This window comes from Coccinella septempunctata, chromosome 2 (genome assembly GCF_907165205.1).
Source record: "Coccinella septempunctata chromosome 2, icCocSept1.1, whole genome shotgun sequence".
In the NCBI taxonomy this organism is placed as follows: Eukaryota; Metazoa; Arthropoda; class Insecta; order Coleoptera; family Coccinellidae; genus Coccinella; species Coccinella septempunctata.
In genome coordinates, this window is record NC_058190.1 from 30,764,239 (window position 1) to 30,783,358 (window position 19,120).

General features: G+C 36.1%; 3 protein-coding genes across 3 annotated transcripts in view; 1 reads left to right on the forward strand and 2 right to left on the reverse strand.

Moving 5' to 3' along the window:
* Nucleotides 1–15,891, reverse strand: part of LOC123307771 (XK-related protein 4-like) — a 29,710-nt gene extending 13,819 nt beyond the window's left edge. Inside the window, exons 1-2 of the mRNA XM_044890197.1 lie at nucleotides 15,282–15,891; nucleotides 6,677–7,005 (exon numbers count right to left, since the gene is read on the reverse strand). Of these exons, the coding sequence (XP_044746132.1) occupies nucleotides 6,677–7,005; nucleotides 15,282–15,571 (619 nt within the window). The 5' untranslated portion in view covers nucleotides 15,572–15,891. The remainder of the gene's footprint in view (nucleotides 1–6,676; nucleotides 7,006–15,281) is intronic.
* A 326-nt stretch (nucleotides 15,892–16,217) lies between these two features.
* LOC123307944 (trafficking protein particle complex subunit 2-like protein) lies at nucleotides 16,218–17,809 on the forward strand. Its single transcript, XM_044890448.1, has 5 exons — nucleotides 16,218–16,371; nucleotides 16,430–16,599; nucleotides 17,219–17,306; nucleotides 17,390–17,469; nucleotides 17,520–17,809. The coding sequence occupies exons 1-5, from the start codon at nucleotides 16,339–16,341 to the stop codon at nucleotides 17,563–17,565; spliced, it is 417 nt and encodes a 138-aa protein (XP_044746383.1). The 5' UTR covers nucleotides 16,218–16,338; the 3' UTR covers nucleotides 17,566–17,809.
* Nucleotides 17,568–18,905, reverse strand: LOC123307943 (queuosine salvage protein). The gene has a single exon (XM_044890447.1). It carries the CDS (start codon nucleotides 18,767–18,769, stop codon nucleotides 17,780–17,782), a length of 990 nt encoding a protein of 329 aa, XP_044746382.1. The 5' UTR covers nucleotides 18,770–18,905; the 3' UTR covers nucleotides 17,568–17,779.
* Nucleotides 18,906–19,120: the final 215 nt, after the last annotated feature.

Genomic DNA, 19,120 nt, shown 5'->3' on the forward strand with positions numbered 1-19,120 from the left:
ATACAGAAGAAATTATTGGGACTGTGACTATAAAACCAAATATGTAATCATCTCGCCAATTAGAAGCGGAAATTGGAATCCCTCGCAGAACTGCCTTGCATATTCTAAAACGGAACAATTTCAAGCCATACAAGTACATATCGTAAAGTTCATAGACTGCAAGATTCTGAATAATAGAAGAACTCAATTTTGCCAGTGGCACATGAATAAATGTTCTGAAAATGAAAATTTCTATAGATCAATTATTTAGACTGATGAGGCATATATTGGCAGTAATGGAATAATGAACCGATATAATCACCATTATTGGTCTGATGAAAATCCTCGCCAAATTATGGATAACGGAATTCAACAAGGGCGATTTGGTTATAGTGTATGGATAGCGTTGGATGAAGATGGTGTTTTAGCCTATCACATATATGAAGATAATTTGAATGAGGAAATATATGAGAATTAATTGCGTCAGCATATAGAACCATTCATCGATAATCTTCCTCTACGAGAATTAGAAAAGATTTATTTTCAACAAGATGGTGCATCTCCTCATAATTCAAGGAATATCAACAGTTTTTTGGACAGGAATTCTGGAAATAATTGGATTGGCACAAATGGACCTATCAAATGGCCGGCTCGATAACCTGATCTATCACCATTAATACCAATAATTGGACCTCTTTCAAATTCACTTAGCTAAGGATGAATTCTGCGTAGACGTGCTCTGGGCATTTTAACAACAACTGAACATTGACTTTGGATCTCCTCGAACAGCTGGTTTTTTCTAAAATTTAAAAAATTTGCAAAAAACAGCTACAATATTTAAGTAACACAAAATGTTTATATGAAAAAACCTGCAAGATTTTTTTCTCCAAATTTTAATCATTTACTTTTTGCTGTACTATGTAGGTATGTTTTACCAAAAAAAATTTAAATTTAAACAGCTCCTTCTGCACTTTGCACTTGCACTTTCTTTGTCAGTTAGTATATATAAAGGGAAATAAAAAATGATTTTGAATATGTACTGATATATTAAGTTCGGTGTCTACATACAGCATAATGACAACAATAAGCAAGACTGATTTAGACATACAACATAGTAGAGAAATAAACAAAATAAAGAATCTACCTTGTAGAGTCTACACGTTAAAAATGGTTCCTTATGTAACAAATTTGGTTCAATATAGGGTGCTCTCACTAATTTGAGAAATGTTTTGACAATTGTCCGTCAAAGCATTGGCGAGCTGTTGTAATGTCTGCGGTGGCTCGGGTAAGCGGTGTAATTGCTGTGATATTGCAGACTAGACATGCCTAGACGGGCCAATTCATTCGTTCAATGCGACTTCTATGCGGTAGTTGGCAATTTCTGGCTTGGTGTGGATGAGCTTGATCGTCGATTAACGAAAAATTGTCACCGATGACTGTCGCAAATTGAACAGTAATAGGTTCTACAATCAAATCACGAAGCCTTATCTCTGTCATGGTTGCCTAAATGAGGAGTGTAAGGTTTGTGTGTCCAATAAAACAAACGCCTCCCCAAACGCACACTCAGCCAGCACCGAAAAGAGTTGTTGACGCCATGAAATGTTCATTATACCGTTGAACCTCTTTCTCACCATACCAACATTCTCCATCCGACTCAACGTACGAAACCTTTGTTTAACAAACACACTAATTATTCAAGTTGGATGTTTTGTTACATGACTTATATAGGGATTCCTCTTATTTTATTGTTTTCTTAATTGTATCTTTTGGTTTCTTTGACGTTTCCTTTTCAAATATATTGTGTCTAAGGGGAGAATAAAATTATTATTATTATTATTTGATGACTCTAGCAACTTCTGAGATTTATTCGAATATTTTCAATGAACAAAAAATATAGTGATTTCGAAATAAGTTGATTCCACATTATGCAAGTAACGAATCTATCTTTTCTCATGATGCGTGATTTACTAAACTAATGCTTTCAAGCAGTTCTGAATCGGTGGCGGCCTGTTACTTTCAGAACTCTATATTCTCTACCGATCAGACATTTATGTTTGTTTCCGTTACAATAATAGTTGTAGATAACAAAAACCAGCTTGCACAAATCGATCGATCCATTTATTTTCAGGATATGTAATGTGTTTCAGTATCCTATATTTATTTTGCGTATCTACCCAATCTCCGGACGAATAAAAAAAATGGCGTTCGCTCTCCTTTTTTACTAAGCTTTAACGTTGTGGAATGGGAGTAAAAATCAATCTTATAGAGATGGAATAAACGGAATGACGTCAAACTGAGCCATCGATGCGGCAGATCGTAATTGAACATCTGAGTGATTTTAATTCAATCAGATTCCGACGATCGATTATGATAGGAAACAAGCCGCGTGTGTCAATGGGAGGAATTTCAATAATTTGCTATCAATTGAAGGCCTCGTCGAGCATAGTGAGTAGTGAATGAGCGCCATATCAAGGGCGGCTCGTCAGAGGAGGCAAGGGAGGCTAAGCCTCCTCATAAAGCTTAGAGCTAAAAAACATTCATTTTGGCATGTCCTTATTTTCTATATAAATTTTCCGAACACCTGAACTAGATATTCAGATAAAAATTAGTTCATTTTTCGGTCCTCCGCTCATAAAAATCCAGCATAACAATCATATAATCCACCGGCCGCGTACGCGTCCGCCGCGTCGAATGTGAATATTTCCTAGGACTGCCTATTCGGACGGAGGCTGTTGGGCCTGCTGCTTCCGTTGATAGTGTAACTCACGCATACGTTCTCTGGACTCACATACTAGCCGAACAAGAATTCAGCTGACTTACTGTACCATATTCGCCCGTAAAATGTACCAGAGGAGGCACAGCTCCCCTGTTCTCCATCGATTCTTTCGTGCCGTCTTCGACTATATTCGCATGATCTCCGGCGGTAGGGGCGTTGTTGGCGGTAGTTGTTATGATTTCAATTTTCAATTTGAATGTAACGAGTTCGTGGAGAACTGGAACTTCGGGAAATTTGTAATATATTCTTGTTAAGATAGGTGTTCTGTTAGGGCGTTAGGGGTAAGTACTGATACGGATTAAAAAATAAAATGGAATTGAATATTGGGAATTAACTGTACACGTTGTTAAAACCTTTACAAGACCTCCACCAAATTTAATTACACTAAAGTCTACCGAAAATCGTCAGAATAGAGGTTTCAGTGTTGTTTGGTACGATAAATGTGATTGGTTAACTGGATCGATCAAACGGGAAAAATTATTCTGCTGGCCATATTTACTATTTTCTCATCAAACAGAATATACTTCATGGTTCAAAACGGGGTTTTCAGATTTGAAAAATATACCGCGTTCTATCGAAAGGCATAACAAGTCAAAGGAGCATATAGCATCCCCTTGCATTGAAAATTAGTTTTAGAACTGGCAACTTTTCATTATATCGAAGAAGTATACTTTATTGACTGATAAGAGTTTGTTCCAACACTCCTCGAAAACTATAAGGCCTGCCGCAGACATGCAACTTTTCAGTTTTGCAACTGTTTAGTTGCAGAATTGAGCACGATGAATTTATATGGGGCCACGCAGACATGCAACTGAAAAGTTGCAGCGATTGCCTTTGTGTGCGCCCTCGAACCGCTTGCAATCAAACTGTTGCGCAACTGAAAAGTTGCATGTCTGCGGCAGGCCTTAGCCTCCTCAGCTCTCATGACCACGAGCCGCCACTGCGCCATATATATTTATATATTCAGCAATTTTATATGGCGCACGCATTCGATAGCGGAGTGTGATGTGTTTTCTCAATATTCACAGAAATACAGAGATCCGACAAATCGGAAAAATAGTACTTCGGTGGGAAGGATCTTGGAAAATTTAATAACTATTGAGGGGGTCCTTTTTGGTCCGAGTTGAAGAGACTCAATTCAATAAAATACTGACTTTTCTCGATTTTTTTTAAATCGTCTTCATGGCTCTACAATAGTCGGTACAACATTAAAACGTTATTTAAAGAAGGCAGCATTATAAATCAACAAAAAAAATTGCACTAATTTAAAAGAAAACAGATTTTTTTTGTATATGAACAATCTATCAAAGTAATGAACATGAATCAAAGGCAAAGCAAACGAAAACTGAACAAATCAACGACTTGGTTATATAAACATACATATAAAAAAGAGTATACAATATTGACCCTTCAATGAAATGAATTGAAGCTTCTTACAGTGTCAGTTGGTCTCTATTCTAATTTTCAGCAATAAATAATCCAAGGATGATACGATCACAGACATAATACATAATACGGAATCTAATTCGAAGTAATGAGGAGTGTAAATGAAATATATTCAATGTCAAATAATCAAATCTCAAGTAGGGAAAAGAAACAATATATAGACACACGAACATGACCAATATTACGTTAAGATGTGAAATTTCTTATTCTTTGAATTATATCGAAATAGCCCGTGTTCAAATTCTCAATATCACTCCTCTAATTGAGAGAATTTAGTTTTTTTTTTTTATTTCCAGCATTTCACAGAACAATCTTTTCTTTAAATTAATTTGGGTATCCAATATATTCACAATGTCAAAGTCGAACGAGTGTAATTCATTGAATGTCCAGCTAATGCTGCGTTATTATCTTTTATTCTAGCTGGATTGTGTATTAATAGTCTCTTTTGTGCTCAGCGAACCTCGTTCTTAGATACATATTCGTTTATCCTATATATACTTTGTTACACTATCCGCAAGGTATACTGTAAATAACAACAGATCTCAAGTCAAGAGCAGTTTTCGATTTTCACTTGGAATAAAATCGCCCCAACGGTATTGGCTGGTTTGAAGGCAATTTCAACAATTTTATTTCACAAGAGTTGACTCACCCTTTCAGTTAAACCCTGTATATAGGGAATCTTGAAATATCTTTTGGCTGTGGTTAGTGGTCTTAGGTGTGCTGTAAATTTCAATCGTGTTTTTTTCCGAATTAGTGTAATATTTTCTTTTCTTTTATTTATAAAGCTGCCTTCTTTAAATAACGTTTTATTGTAGAGACCTGAAGACGATTTTAAATAAATCAAAACGTCGGCATTCTGTTGAATTGAGTCTTTTTGACCCAGACCAAAAAGGACCCTCTCAATATTTATTAAATTATAATACAATAAGGTCTTTGAAAATACATCAAAATTTTAGCGTCTTTTGTTGAAAAGTTTCTTGGATTCAAAAAATTAATTTATTTTCCAATTATGCGATCCTCACAGAATTACTTGTGTATGGTTTTTTTGTAATCCCTATGTTTGATAATGGGCTATTAAAACTCATCTTGTGTGGTATAATATGAATTGTGAATATATTTTAAACACAAATTTCTCAAGTGGTTACATAGGTGAATGTAAATGTGAAAATCAGGACTCGATTTTTAATATCAAGAAAGGAATATTTTAATAGAAGAAATTTACCGGACATAACTCTCTGAGAAATATAAACCGTAGATACGTGTTTCGAGCTTTCGGCATTCATCAGTACCGTGAAAAAGTGCACATATGAACAACACTTGGTGGAAAGTCATATAAAAACGAACGGAGTCAACAAACAGAAGCACATTTGCACATTTGGGATTTCGGCTTACAGAACCTGCATTCCAGGACAACAGCAAACGACACCACGGAGGCAGCTATAGCTACCTTATTTTTTCTCAGAAACCGTCACTTTTATCAAGAAATTACAGAAGACCTTGTTTATACAAATGAATCAAACTATCAAAAATTTATTTTTCATGTATAATAATACAAAAAAAACTTTCTTGCGAAACAAATTTTAGATGTGGCTTTTTCTACAGCAACAAAAATGTTTTAATTGTGTTCTCACTCCCAAAGAATGCTTGCTCAATTTCATTTCTTTCAGTTTTCTGGTTTCTAATAAGAAAATGAAAAATTGCAAGAATTTTCAGGTGCCATCTTCAGCCCTGCATCTAAGCAATGCTGCTCAAAAAATAATTACAAAAAAATTAATATTTCAGCGCATACCATTTGAAAAGATTTAGTTATTGACATTTTTTAGGAGATCATTTTCGAAAAAAATCGTCCTTCTAATCAACTATAGAGTGATTCGAAGACCGCAGAAAACTTGAAGAATCTTCGGGAATTCAATAAAAACTATCACGAATTTATCTCCTACGATTTTCCAGATCTATAGCACTGTTGACTAACTGTGTATATTGTTTTTATTTCATGTGCATCATTCGAATAGGAACGGAATTGTGACGACCAATGTAGTAATCATTCAAACATTAATTTTGGCTCATATATCGAAAACAAAAGAAGATGTAATGATGCAGCTGACGGAATTATGTGCATGTTTCTCGAAAAAACGTAGTGGCAATTGCCATTAATTTTCCTCTATCTATTAGGGTTAAAAGGTTACAGTTAAGGTTTGGCCAATTTTGCCAACCCTGTACACTAGAGAGCAATGGGCGAAAATTTTGAAATTCCATAATATTTAGTTCGATGTCCCTTAGTAAGTATCAGCGCAGAGTACTTCAAAACCAACTGCAATGTGTTATAATAAATCATTCACAAAGACCATGTATAAATGAAAAACAGAAAAACATTGTAACTTTGACATCAAGACGAATTCCAACATACATTAAATGTTGCAAATTCTCGGCGTTTTCATGAGTATGAAAAAAAAAAGAAGAGTTATCATCACTCACCTTCCGGGAAGGGTTTCTTTCCAGGGTGTGTTACCTCCTCCTTCAATAAGATCACTAATTGGATCAAAGCTTGCGGCGCTGCGTGTAAAAAGCAGTGAAATAACCTCAATAAAGCACTATTGGTGTCTTCGTCTAACATTTTTCTGTAGTAAGTCATCTGTTCCGTATAGGAGCTGGTCGAACCAGCAATTTTGCTCCTAAGTCCGAAAATCAATGTATCCACATATCGAAGTAGCGGCGCCAGCTGTAGAAGAAGCACCACAATCCGTACTATCCAGTTCGTAACTGAGGTCCTTCCAACAGCTGGATCGTCGTGGTCTATAATATACCTAGAAATAATTTTAGAATAGGTTCAACTGGTTCATGAAACTTTTCATCATGTTGATTTAATTTTTTGCATAGTACTCTTGTGTCAAAAACGTACAATGAAACACAAAATAAATATTTTAAATCCTGATTGATTGAATCGCCTTCAAAACAGACCCCTTCGGAAATAATAATATAAATAATTTTTAGGCGAGCAAGCATAAAACAACACTTCCCAGCCAACAGCCCTGCAAAAATACCTGACTACTTCATAGCACAAATGACTTTTCGTTGAAAATTCAGGTATTCCGGAAAAACGCTTATTTCGAAAACAAATATGAGTTGTATTTTGGCGTTGATCGCTGTTCAAAAATATATTCTGACGTCACTAGTTAAATCATCGCCAATGAATAATGAATAGTTTTGAAAGCTTCACATCGGGATATGATGACACAAGCGACTGACAGCGATTTTCGGCTCAAACTATGCCAGAATCTGCTTTCAATATTCACGAAATATTTTCAAACATTTTTGAGTGTGACGTCACTGTTGCAACGCCAAAATACGTTTATCTTTCAGAATCTATGAAATATTTTTGAAAAACTTTCACGCCAAAATACAGCTTTAGTTTGCGATTCGTGAAACACATGAATTTCAGCGGTCAGTCATCTCTATTACTTGTTAGTTACTTTCTTGGAATTCTAAGAAAACCCAAGGAAATCCCTAATAGTTGGGCTTGGGGAGCCCAAGAGGGAAATTCAGGATTTACTCGAGCGTGCCAGATTAATATAAGGCATATAAGGCTGTAAGGGCAGATGCTTTGGACCCTGTAGAGTACCTCTACCAAAAATTAGACCTGTATATAGGGGGAATTGCTCGGGGAATTATCTAGGGCAGTCGGTCAGAATATTAAAAAAAAAAGATCATTGTACATACTTGAGCCTCGAATTGTCAGATTAAGATATATGTGGTTAATTAAATCTTGAAAAGTATACATTCTCTCAATCTGACAATTTAAGCGTGACGAAAATGTGTAGAAGGGCGCCCAATTTGTCTCGTGTACATTATCGAACGCGGTGGCTTTTTTTTTCTTATTTTGAAGCTAATGATTCGAGAATAACCGAAATAATATAATCTCACAGTTTCAGCAAGCCGGAACAATAAAAATTGGATATATATTATAGGTCACAAAAATCAGTTTTTTTATAAACTGTGATTTTTTTGCTGGTATCTTTTTGGCAACATTGTTTTTGACAGATCACGCGTGAATCGTGTCTTGTGTCAATGTAAAACTTGTTCAGTTTGATCTATAATTTAATCATGAATCGACTTACGAACGAACAACGCTTGCAAATTATTGAATTTTACTATCAAAATTCATGCTCGGTTAAGAGAGTGCATCGCGCACTTCTTCCAATTTATGGGCATTTTGGTCGGCCTACTGAGGGAGCTATTCGGAAGCTTGTGACTAAATTTCCAACGCAGTTTACACTATTGGACATTAAACCAACAACACGCATACGTAGAGTGAGGACCGAAGAAAATATTGCGGCTGTATCCGCCAGTGTTACTGATGACCGTGAAATGTCGATTCGTCGCTGTTCGCAGCAATTGGGCCTCTGTTACTCAACGACGTGGAAATTTTGCGAAAGGATTTGGGTGTAAAACCTTATAAGATACAGCTTGTCCAAGAATTGAAGCCACACGACTTCCCACAACGTCTAACATTTGGTGAATGGGCGCTGGCAAAGTTGGAGGAAGATCCACTTTTTTATCGAAGAATTGTGTTCAGCGACGAAGCTCATTTCTGGTTGAATGGATACGTCAACAAGCAAAATTGCCGCATCTGGAGTGAAGACCAGCCAGAAGCATTGCAAGAGCTACCATTAGCTTTGTTTTGGTTCGCACTTGAGGCGGTTCCGAATCGGTTCAAAGTAGTTGAGCAGCAATGGTGTGGGAAGCTACACGCATGCTACGCGCGAGCTTACGCTGAATAAATAAATATGCGACTGTTTTGAACCGTTCTGGAACCATCCTAAAAGCGAACCAAAACAGGCCTAATGCATCCTGAAAAAGTCACTGTTTGGTGTGGATTATGGGCCAGTGGCATCATCGGGCCGTACCTCTTCAAAGGCGACGATGGGCGAAACGTTACTGTGAATGGCGAGCGCTACCGTGTGATGATTGACGATTTTTTTTGCCCAAAATGGAAGAATTGGACATGCCTGACATGTGGTTTCAACAAGACGGTGCCACATGCCACACGGCACGCGAAACAATGACCAAATTGAGAGCCGCCTTCGGTGAACAGTTTATCTCACGTTTGGGGCCCGTCAATTGGCCGCCTAGATCGTGTGATCTAACGCCTTTGGACTATTTTTTGTGGGGCCATGTTAAGGCTCATGTCTACACGGATAAGCCAGCAACGATTGGTGCACTTGAAGCCAATATTGAAGCATTTATTCGTGAAATACCCGCCGATATGTTGGAGAGAGTGTGCCAAAATTGGACCTTGCGCATGGGCTATCTAAAGCGGAGCCGCGGCCAACATTTACATGAAATCATCTTCAAACATTAAATTATATTGATCGTTCTACCGAGTCCAATAAAGATTACATCAATTTTCTCAAATTTTTTGTGTTTTTTTTTTTTGAAAATCAAATCCTACACCTCTTAAAAAATCACCATTATCTCCTCTCCTTGGCTTCAAATCGTTTTAGCATTCATCATAAAAGTTGTAGAGAATAATAACATTTTCTACGAATTTAGTCCGAAGCAATTTTTTTCTACGTCCAAACTTTTTTGAGATATTTTGCGATATATGTAGGTACATTAGACTGGGATTCTACATTGACCTTGCCCTTTCCCATGTATGGCTAAGTTCCTCACCCTCTTACTCGAAAACTGTTGAGAGTATGTAAAATTGCTTCAGACAAAAGTTGTATAGAATTTAATTATCTACAATTTTCATAATGAATACTGTTACGTTTTCTTCGCTTAATTAAACCATCCGACTGATTAAAATTATTTATTTACACTTATACTAACACTTATAACTAACAAACTAACTGTGTCATTACTATTTATTTCCACTAGACCGTCGCTTCCACTGTGAACTATACTGTACTGTACTCCTACCTGCTCCTCCGCTGGGCTTATATCTCGACTTATATTATAGGAGCCGGAAACATTACCGTGCCTTCGCGATTGTTCTCGCGATTGTTCTAGAAGTAAGTCTCGGTGCACACGGGCGATTTTTCTCAGCGAGCTCGCCGCGAGAATTTCTCGCCGCGATTTAGCGGACCAAGGATTCCAATGGTACGATTCACACGCAGAAGAGTTGTTCACGTGTGAATGGTACCATTGGAATCCTTGGTCCGCTAAATCGCGGCGAGAAATTCTCGCGGCGAGCTCGCTGAGAAAAATCGCCCGTGTGTACCGAGACTAAGCGGCCGTCAGGGCCGGACTGGTTACAATACTAAAACGGTTAGAGGTACAAGAAGGGGATATTTAAAAAAATACATTGTTATCATCTTCAAACTGTCACTTGGGCATATACAGTACAGGGTATCCCAAATTGCTTGATTTGGGCTGTTTCTGGTACTTCTAGACTAGATACGTAAAAACGTTGAGAGGAGTCCTGGGCTCGATTTTCGTGAAAAGTCCATTACTGAAAACCGTTTCACGATATCTTCATTTGTCTTGAAGATATGACCAAATTTTGATATTTTGTCGGTTTCGAAAATATGACGTAACTTCTTTATTTTCGAAAATATCTGAAAGCGGTAAAAACTTTCTACAGGCACTTTTTTATTGGAACTACGATACCATATTTTACTTTTTTTATCTCTTGTACTAAGGGTGGAAAAAAACCAACTTCGTTATTTTGAATACGAATGCATTCTTTTTTTGGTCTCATATCATCAAAAAAAAAAAAATTAGCTCAGGACTCCTTTCAACGTTTTTACCGATCTAGTCCAGGAGAACCAGAAACAGCCGAAATCAAGCAATTTGGGATACCCTGTATATTAATTAATCTGACACGCTCGAATAAGTAAAGAAATGAATGCTGAAAGAGCATACATCATAGAAACTTTTTTACTTTCCTCCATCTACCTAATCTTCAAAATCCACTAGGTCCCCAAGACGCTCGAGTAAATCCCGATTTATCATCATGGGCTCCCCAACTATAATATATCTGCAACTATAAATGCCAAAGGTATAAAAACTAGCATATTCCCAAACAAATGACCTATAGTGTATACGATTCCCAGCAGGAATAAAAAAAGATGATATTATCAGATTTTGAATGTATTGGCTCCATTCTAAAATCAGTTGTTCTCGATCAATTCTAGTGATCAATAGTTTTTCTTTTGTTTCATTTTCTACTCGATCGCTATGCAACGCGAAACAAGCAATTTGACCCAAGAGGAATTCCGCCCGTAGCGGAACTACTGCTTAGTAGTTTTGCGAGAAGAAGAGTGGACATACACAAGAATTGCAGAAAGGTTTGGAGTTTCCCATGCAAGTGTGTCCAGAATGTTGCAGCGATTCAGGGAGACAGGTATGAATGTCCGAAGACCAGGACAGGGTAGACCACGGATAACAACTGCCATTCAAGAACGTTACTTGAGAGTTTCTTCGTTGAGACAACGGTTTGCAACCGCTCGCCTCCTTCAAATTCAGCTTGAGCAAACTCATGAGGTGCAAATTAGCACTCAGACAATAAGAAATCGCCTCAGAGAATATGATTTAAGGCCTCGTGTCGCGGCAAGAGGCCCAGCTCTTACCCCAGCCCATAGAAGGGCGCGTTTGGATTTTGCGAGAGAGCATATCCATTGGGAAGAGGCCGATTGGGAAAGAGTTCTCTTCACAGATGAGTCTAGATTCTGCCTCTACCATTGTGATCGACGTTTCCTCGTATACAGACGTCCACATGAAAGATATGCTCAGTGCAATTTCCTGAATACTACTGGTTTCAGGAAGGATCGATTATGGTATGGGGTGTATATCTTTGACTGCTCGCACAGACCTAGTGGTCGTTGATAATGGAGCTATGAATGCTGATAAGTATATAAGGAACATTCTTGAAGAGCATGTAGTGCCATTTGCCCCATACATTAGTGAAAATTTTATTTTTATGGACGATAATGCCAGACCCCATCGTGCGCGCATCGTTCAGGAGTACCTTGAAGAGGTTGAAGTCTCTCGAATGGAATGGCCAGCAAGAAGTCCAGATCTCAATCCGATTGAGCAGGTTTGGGACAACCTCAATAGAAGGCGGAGAAGTTCAGAAAATCATCCAGCTACTCTTAATGACTTAGGAATCCAACTCGGAGAAATCTGGGAAGGATTAGATCAGTACATTTTAAGATCACTCATTTTGAGTATGAACCGTCGTTGCCGAGCTGTTCATTTCTCTTCTTTCACATAAGATTCGGTGAAATCCTGAATTTTTCTTCCATTGAATGTGTCTTGTTTCGTTCAAAACCTTCCCGAGAGAACATAAAAAATAAGTTATAAAGTCAATGTAGAGTTAACTTTCATTAAAATTGAGATTTTCAGAATGTGCGTTAATTTTTTTGCGCAGTGTATATTCAAATATGTATACAATTGTTGTCAGCCGAGTTTCCAGCAAGACTTTGCAAATTTTAAAAATTAAATAAAAATGTTGCAGTAGAAAGTTTAAAAATACCTTTTCTTGATGGAAATGTTTTATTCCGAACATGCTGAATACGTTCTATAGGGTGAAATAATTTGTGCTTCAAAAATACCTCTAGCAATCCTTTGAAGTTAACTTAACAATTATGTTACAGTAAAAAGTGTAAAAAATACCCGTTGCTGGTTTTTTTTAATGGAAATTGGTTATTCCGAAACTCATTCCAAACATGCTGAACACAGTCCATAGGGTGACATATTTTCTGCATCAAAAACTACCCCCCCAACCAACCCTCCGAACTACAATGCCTGTAAACATTGTGAAAATACACGTTGCCCGGATTTTTGGATGGCAATGGAGATATTCCGAACATTCTGAACCTGAACAAGATATATAGGGTGAAATATTTTGTATATCAAAAACCGAACTCCACCAATCGCAGTTTTTACCTAGCTTTTGACAGTGACATATAACTTCCACTTCGGAGGGTTGGCGGGGGGTAGTTTTTAATTCAAAAATTGTTTCACCCTATAAGCCGGCCACAGACGCAGAGAGAAGACGGCGTGCAACATGTAACATGCAAAGAATGACAACCATCAACTCTCGCACTTATTGCCACACACATGAGAGAAAAGAACGCGAAATAATGCGCAAAGAACACTTATTAATAGTAGTAGTGCGAGAATTCGTCAGTTCGAAAATGTCATCAGTGGGAGATGAGGAATATTGTCTGATGGCAGTGGCATACGCTTGTTTGGTGAAAAAGAAGCAATTGAAGTCGCATCGAGAGAGGAAACCAAGGAGAAAATAGGTTAAAGAATGGATTTTGAAGAGAGACCAATTTTTCCATATCAATCTTCTAAAAGAATTACGTTTGGAAGTTGAAGACTGACAAAAAGAAGAAGGTCATAATACCATAAGGTCGGCACATAAACTTCATCCTCTCCTGCTCCCGATTGTTTAGATTCCAATACTTTTTTGAATTCCCGTCGGAGACCACCACGAAGGGTGTTAATTTTTGATTTTACCGATTCAATTGTTGCGGATTTTTCAACATCTTTCAATTTAGCTAGTAAGACATTATATGCGTAATTCTTTTTCGATCGGTCCATATATTCTTTCGATTTCGTTTTCCACAAAGATGGAAAGGACCTACGAATTTCTATGAACTCCGTAAGGAATTCGCGGAAGAGATTTCTCAGGTCCGACATCGTCCTTGGTGCATTTCGAGCCGAAACAGTACCAAATATGAACTCTTGATACTCTTTGACAGTACTGAAGACTGAAGCTGCAGCTGCTCGATTCGATTTACTGTATGTATATTGCCTACTGCACTGGTGTAGAAGTCCGTTCGTGCATAAAATCGGCCACACACGGACGTTCATGCTACGCGCATCATGCAATTTTTCAGGTTTTCAGGATAGTTCGGAAGAGATGAATGACGAAGAACATGCAACATTCATGCCCACACACGAGCGTGCGTATTCGTATTCCATCAAAAAATCCCGATGAATTGGTGTTGTTGGTGGGTAGTTTTTAATGAATAAATGATTTCACCCTTCACTCTATGTGTTCAGCATGTTGATTACAACCCATTTCCATAAAAAATCCCGAGCAACGGGTATCTTTACATTCGTTTTTTACTTTAAGATTCCGTTTACGCGAGGCAAAAGAGAGCGTTTTCCTCACTAATGTCTCAACAATTTACTCGAAAACGGTTTGTAGTATCGATATGATTCAAAAAGGTTATTCAAGATTTTCGTCATCACGAGGGACTTCTAAGAACGGTTTTCCATTAATTTCAATGACCCTGATAGTTCAACTTCGAAGGGGGTAGATTTTGATGCACAAAATATTCAACCCTATAGATCGTATTGGGCATGTTCGGAACAATTCATTTCCATCAAAAATTCCCGACAAAGGGTTATTTTTACACTTTTTACAGTGACATAATTTTTAGATTTTTTAGAATAATGAAAGACTACCTACCGAAACATCGAAAATTTAAACGGAATATATCTTGGCGAAATATGTTCTAGGCTCGGTTATCGGAGAAGGAACTACTTTTAAAATCGTTTGAAATAAAAAAAAAAATTGAAACCAATAAATAGTCTTTTATTAGATTGAATAACTATCAAATAGTCCCCGATTTGCGGAGATTTGAGATCGCTAGATATGTGACGTTTAATAGGAAAATTCGATCATTATTCAAGAGCGCATTCTACCTATAACAATTATTTGGAAAATATAATGTCGATGCAGATGGGGCACCATGAAAAAATATTGATATGTACTTTGTTCCCTCTCACTTTATTTGTCCCTCTGTAGAGTCATCGGTTTTCAAGCAATCATAGGTATATATTGTATACGCATTTATTCCTCTGAGGGACAGTTTATAAAAAACAAGAGGGAGGATGTCAGATTTATAAATCGTATATACTTCTCTCCGAAACTCTAGCATAAATGGGGGGGGAATAATTTTGAACACATTTTTCCATTAATGTTCTAATGTTGTGCATTGAAAGGGTTAATTGAACATGCAATTTCTAATTAATACTACCAATACCGACTTATACGTATTACTGTTGTAATTTTATATAGAAATCATGAAATCAATGTTAACAATAAAATGGAACTTACCACCTTAAACTAACTGTTGTCATTAGCATTGCAGGCACTAAGGTAAAGGTTAACGTTATAGCAAAATATGTTCCATACTGGTGTATCGAAAAATAGTACAACAATAAAACGGCCAGTATTAGATCCACAAAATAAGTAATTATTGATAAGGCAATACAGATCACATGAAAAATTCCGAAGTTATGAACATTTTCACAAACTTTATCAGGCGTTTCACAATATTTTAAACTCTCAATTTTTGCCAAAGACGAATCTCTGGAAAACCGCACAACAGTAAAATTCTCCGACATTATGAATTCAAGGGAGCCGACATTTTCACAAGATCAAATTGTATTTTCGTGACAACTATCGGTCTTTCCACGAACACTTCATATTTTGGAATCATTGGGAAGTTTCTTTCCTTCGTCCACAAACATTTTCAATATTTCATTTTATGCCTTCTATCGTAAAACAACATTTGTAAATAAAGTCCCGGATCAACGTTCCTTCAAGAAACAAACATACATTCATGCGAAACCTATCAACATATTATCCTTTCTAGTGCGACTGAATACTGAATTGAATAATATTTTCATTTTCATCCTATTATTTTTTACATTTGTCAGATATCAGCTGTTTTTGACACCTGCAAAATAATTGTCAACCACAAAGTATCACCGAATTTTAGGAAAAGAAGAAAACATAGACATAAAGAAGAAAATAAGTTCTTTTCATTTACATAATATTATAATATAATAGATACAAACTAATTTCTTCTTTCGGGAAAAATTTCCCCACATGTGCTCCTATTTGATTTGAAAATAAATCATTTTTGCTACGCCCAACAAATGGCGATTGTCACAGAAGACAAGAGCATGGTTGTCTATGCACAAGAGGAAGTTTGATCTACTTTTGATACAAAGCACAGAACCAAATTGTGATAGGTCGAAGAGGAACAATCTTTGTTTTGAACTAAAATTGATATATTTTTGGTCTATGGTTGTGTGTGTCAAATAGGTTAAAAACAGTTTGTTTACTATTTTCTGAATGAAAAACAAATTAATTCCTAAAGAATACTATGGCTGTATGCGTTGCTATTATTGGGAAAGATGTAAGATGAGATTTTAATCATTAAATCCTTTTTCAACTAAACTATATTGATTTTTTAGAATTCTCCTAAATTTATTTGTTGTCTGAACCCTGATGAGGAACTACGTTTTCAGTACAAAGTACTGTCATCTCTAGATATTGTGGAAGAGAAAATTAATGGAGGTAATAAACCAGTTGACAACAGAGAACTTTTTCTGGGAATGTTATATGCTATTGAAACACATAAAATGTATCCTTCAAAATTGTATCTGTATTGAGAAAATAATTGTTCACTTCAGATTTCATTCAAAATCTGCAAAGAACACAATAAATCTAGTGACCTGTACAATCTCTAAACTTATGTGAGGTTCCACAGTCTGAAGAGACAAAATACAAATAAAATGTCATGATCTTCTATAAACTGAATGAAAATGTTTATTCAATATTCATACAGGGTAGTCCAGTAAGAATATTACTCTCTTTATTCAAAAAAGATGCTCAAGAAAAAATAGAATCCTTGAAAATGTCCAGTCATATGTTAGTACAGACGCCATTGGTAGGGCAAAAAAAATTTCCATCACAAAACTTGCTACCACACAGAAAATTGAGGCCTAGCAAATCTCATTCAAGTATCTCCAACTATTTAGAAAATAATTTGATCTTCTAATCAAATTTCAACATGCTCTGTTAGGCATTTCCCAAATATACATCAAATTCGATTTTCTCATCATCTACTGTATTTTCCACTTGAACCTGTACCACCCTGTACAGTAAATATATTAAGTTGTCATTTTCCAAAAAGGTGTCATTGCTGAGGATAATAACATGTACATTAATTTACTTACAATGGAATTTTCACTTGGAATCAGATATGGGTATGTTACAAATACCAAAATTAAATTTATAATAGTTGTTGATTCTTCAAATATGGCCCTACGAGACAATGAAATTAGATCGGTAAGCTAAAATTGAAATTTAGTAGGTGAAAAACAAATATCAGGTATTATAAAATTGTTCCTTTTCAACTATATTCATTTTAGATGTTTAGGAAGATACACTCTGAATATACTGATATAGTTTGTAATCCATTCTACACACCAGGGGAACCAATCACATTCAAGCAAGTATTTATATTATTTTTGTTATGTATCGTAATGAATTTGATTTTAGATCTTTTACAACAACTATAAAAAACATCATGACTGGAACAGTTTGAAATGAGGCAAAGTAAATTTATTTATTTAAATATACACAATCACAGTTATAATTCTCTTAAGTGATTATAAAACCTTCCCTGAAAGATTCCCAGATATAGATATCCCAGCTATCTAGTTTAATTACTTGAGTCATCTTTTGATTGAAAATATAAAACTGCTTCAATTTGTAGACCCCTTGAATAATTCTTAGAAAGATAATTAAAGTTTATCATCTTAGTAATAAATTGATAGTGTTTTATGGAATGGAATTTTTTTCTTCAGTATATCTTCTGCATGTTTTCTTCTAAAGTCCCATAAAAAATGATCAATGAGGACTGAATTCACATCTGCCTTGGGCAACTTCTTCAAAATATATTCCTTTAATAACTCAACGGCATGAATTGTGCAACCTCTTATCTCAACTTCTTCTACATCCCCATTTTGTAATATAATATTTTCGCTCAATATCTTTGACAAATTATCTGAATACTCCAGACAGTCAAGGTATACTAGAACCTGAGGTACTCTATAATCAGCAAACATTGATATTTTATCAATATCTTCAAAGTGGCCCAAGCCTTCATTCTCAAAACAAGCCCATATATCTCCAACTAGAATTTGGGCACGTTTATAAAAAGTTACTGTTCTACCTCCATAGTTTGCTTCATCACAGAAGCATTTAAAATTTTCTACAATTGACTTCAATAATTTCTCAGCACTCTGATCTGCCTCTTTCACCATCTGTTCAAAACTACCACTGTACTTTTCAAGTAAAACGTTACCAACTTCATGTAAACATTTAACCCTTTCTGACAGAAGAGGTATTTCAATATCTGTATCACTTTTCAATATTTTAGAAAGTTCATCAGTGGTTATGGTAGAATAAAACTTAGGATCTAAAAATTGCGGATTATTTTTTATGGCTTTATTAATTGCAGCACACAGGGCAAAATATCCAGTATAGCCATCTACACGCCAACCTAACTCGTCCTCATTGTGCCAAAAACAATAATTCAGTGTATCAACTACAAGTATCCAATCTAAAGCCCATGGGTCATTTGATGTGGGATGAAGTTCAGTTTGACTAAAGTTAGATGGAGAAAGTTTTCCACTTTTAACTTCATCACAAAGTAAATCTCCTAGTTTTCTCAATCCATCTGTTTTAATTTTCACATTAGTTGAATGAAGTGAGATATATTCAGCTGATACTTTGGGCGATATCATGTTTGAAATTGTCTATTCAGAATTATCACGTGGAATGAAAGCTAGCGTATCCAGGGACAGCCTCTCTGAGTATTATCATTTATCTAACCAAAGATTATAGAGATTAGAGTTAGGTTTTGTATCTGACAAATGAAGCTACAACGGTACTTTTTTTTTTGGTAGATGAAATTAGTTGCTCTTTGGAATTAGTTGGGGAAACTCTTAACTTTGTTTTAAATTTCAAAACCACACATTTACACACCATAGACATAGTCTATGTTACACACATAGAGAAAGAAGTCTTTGTCTATGGTTACACACATTACAGAAACAATTTTTCTCTAATCTGTGTTTTAATCAAAGAGGTTCCTC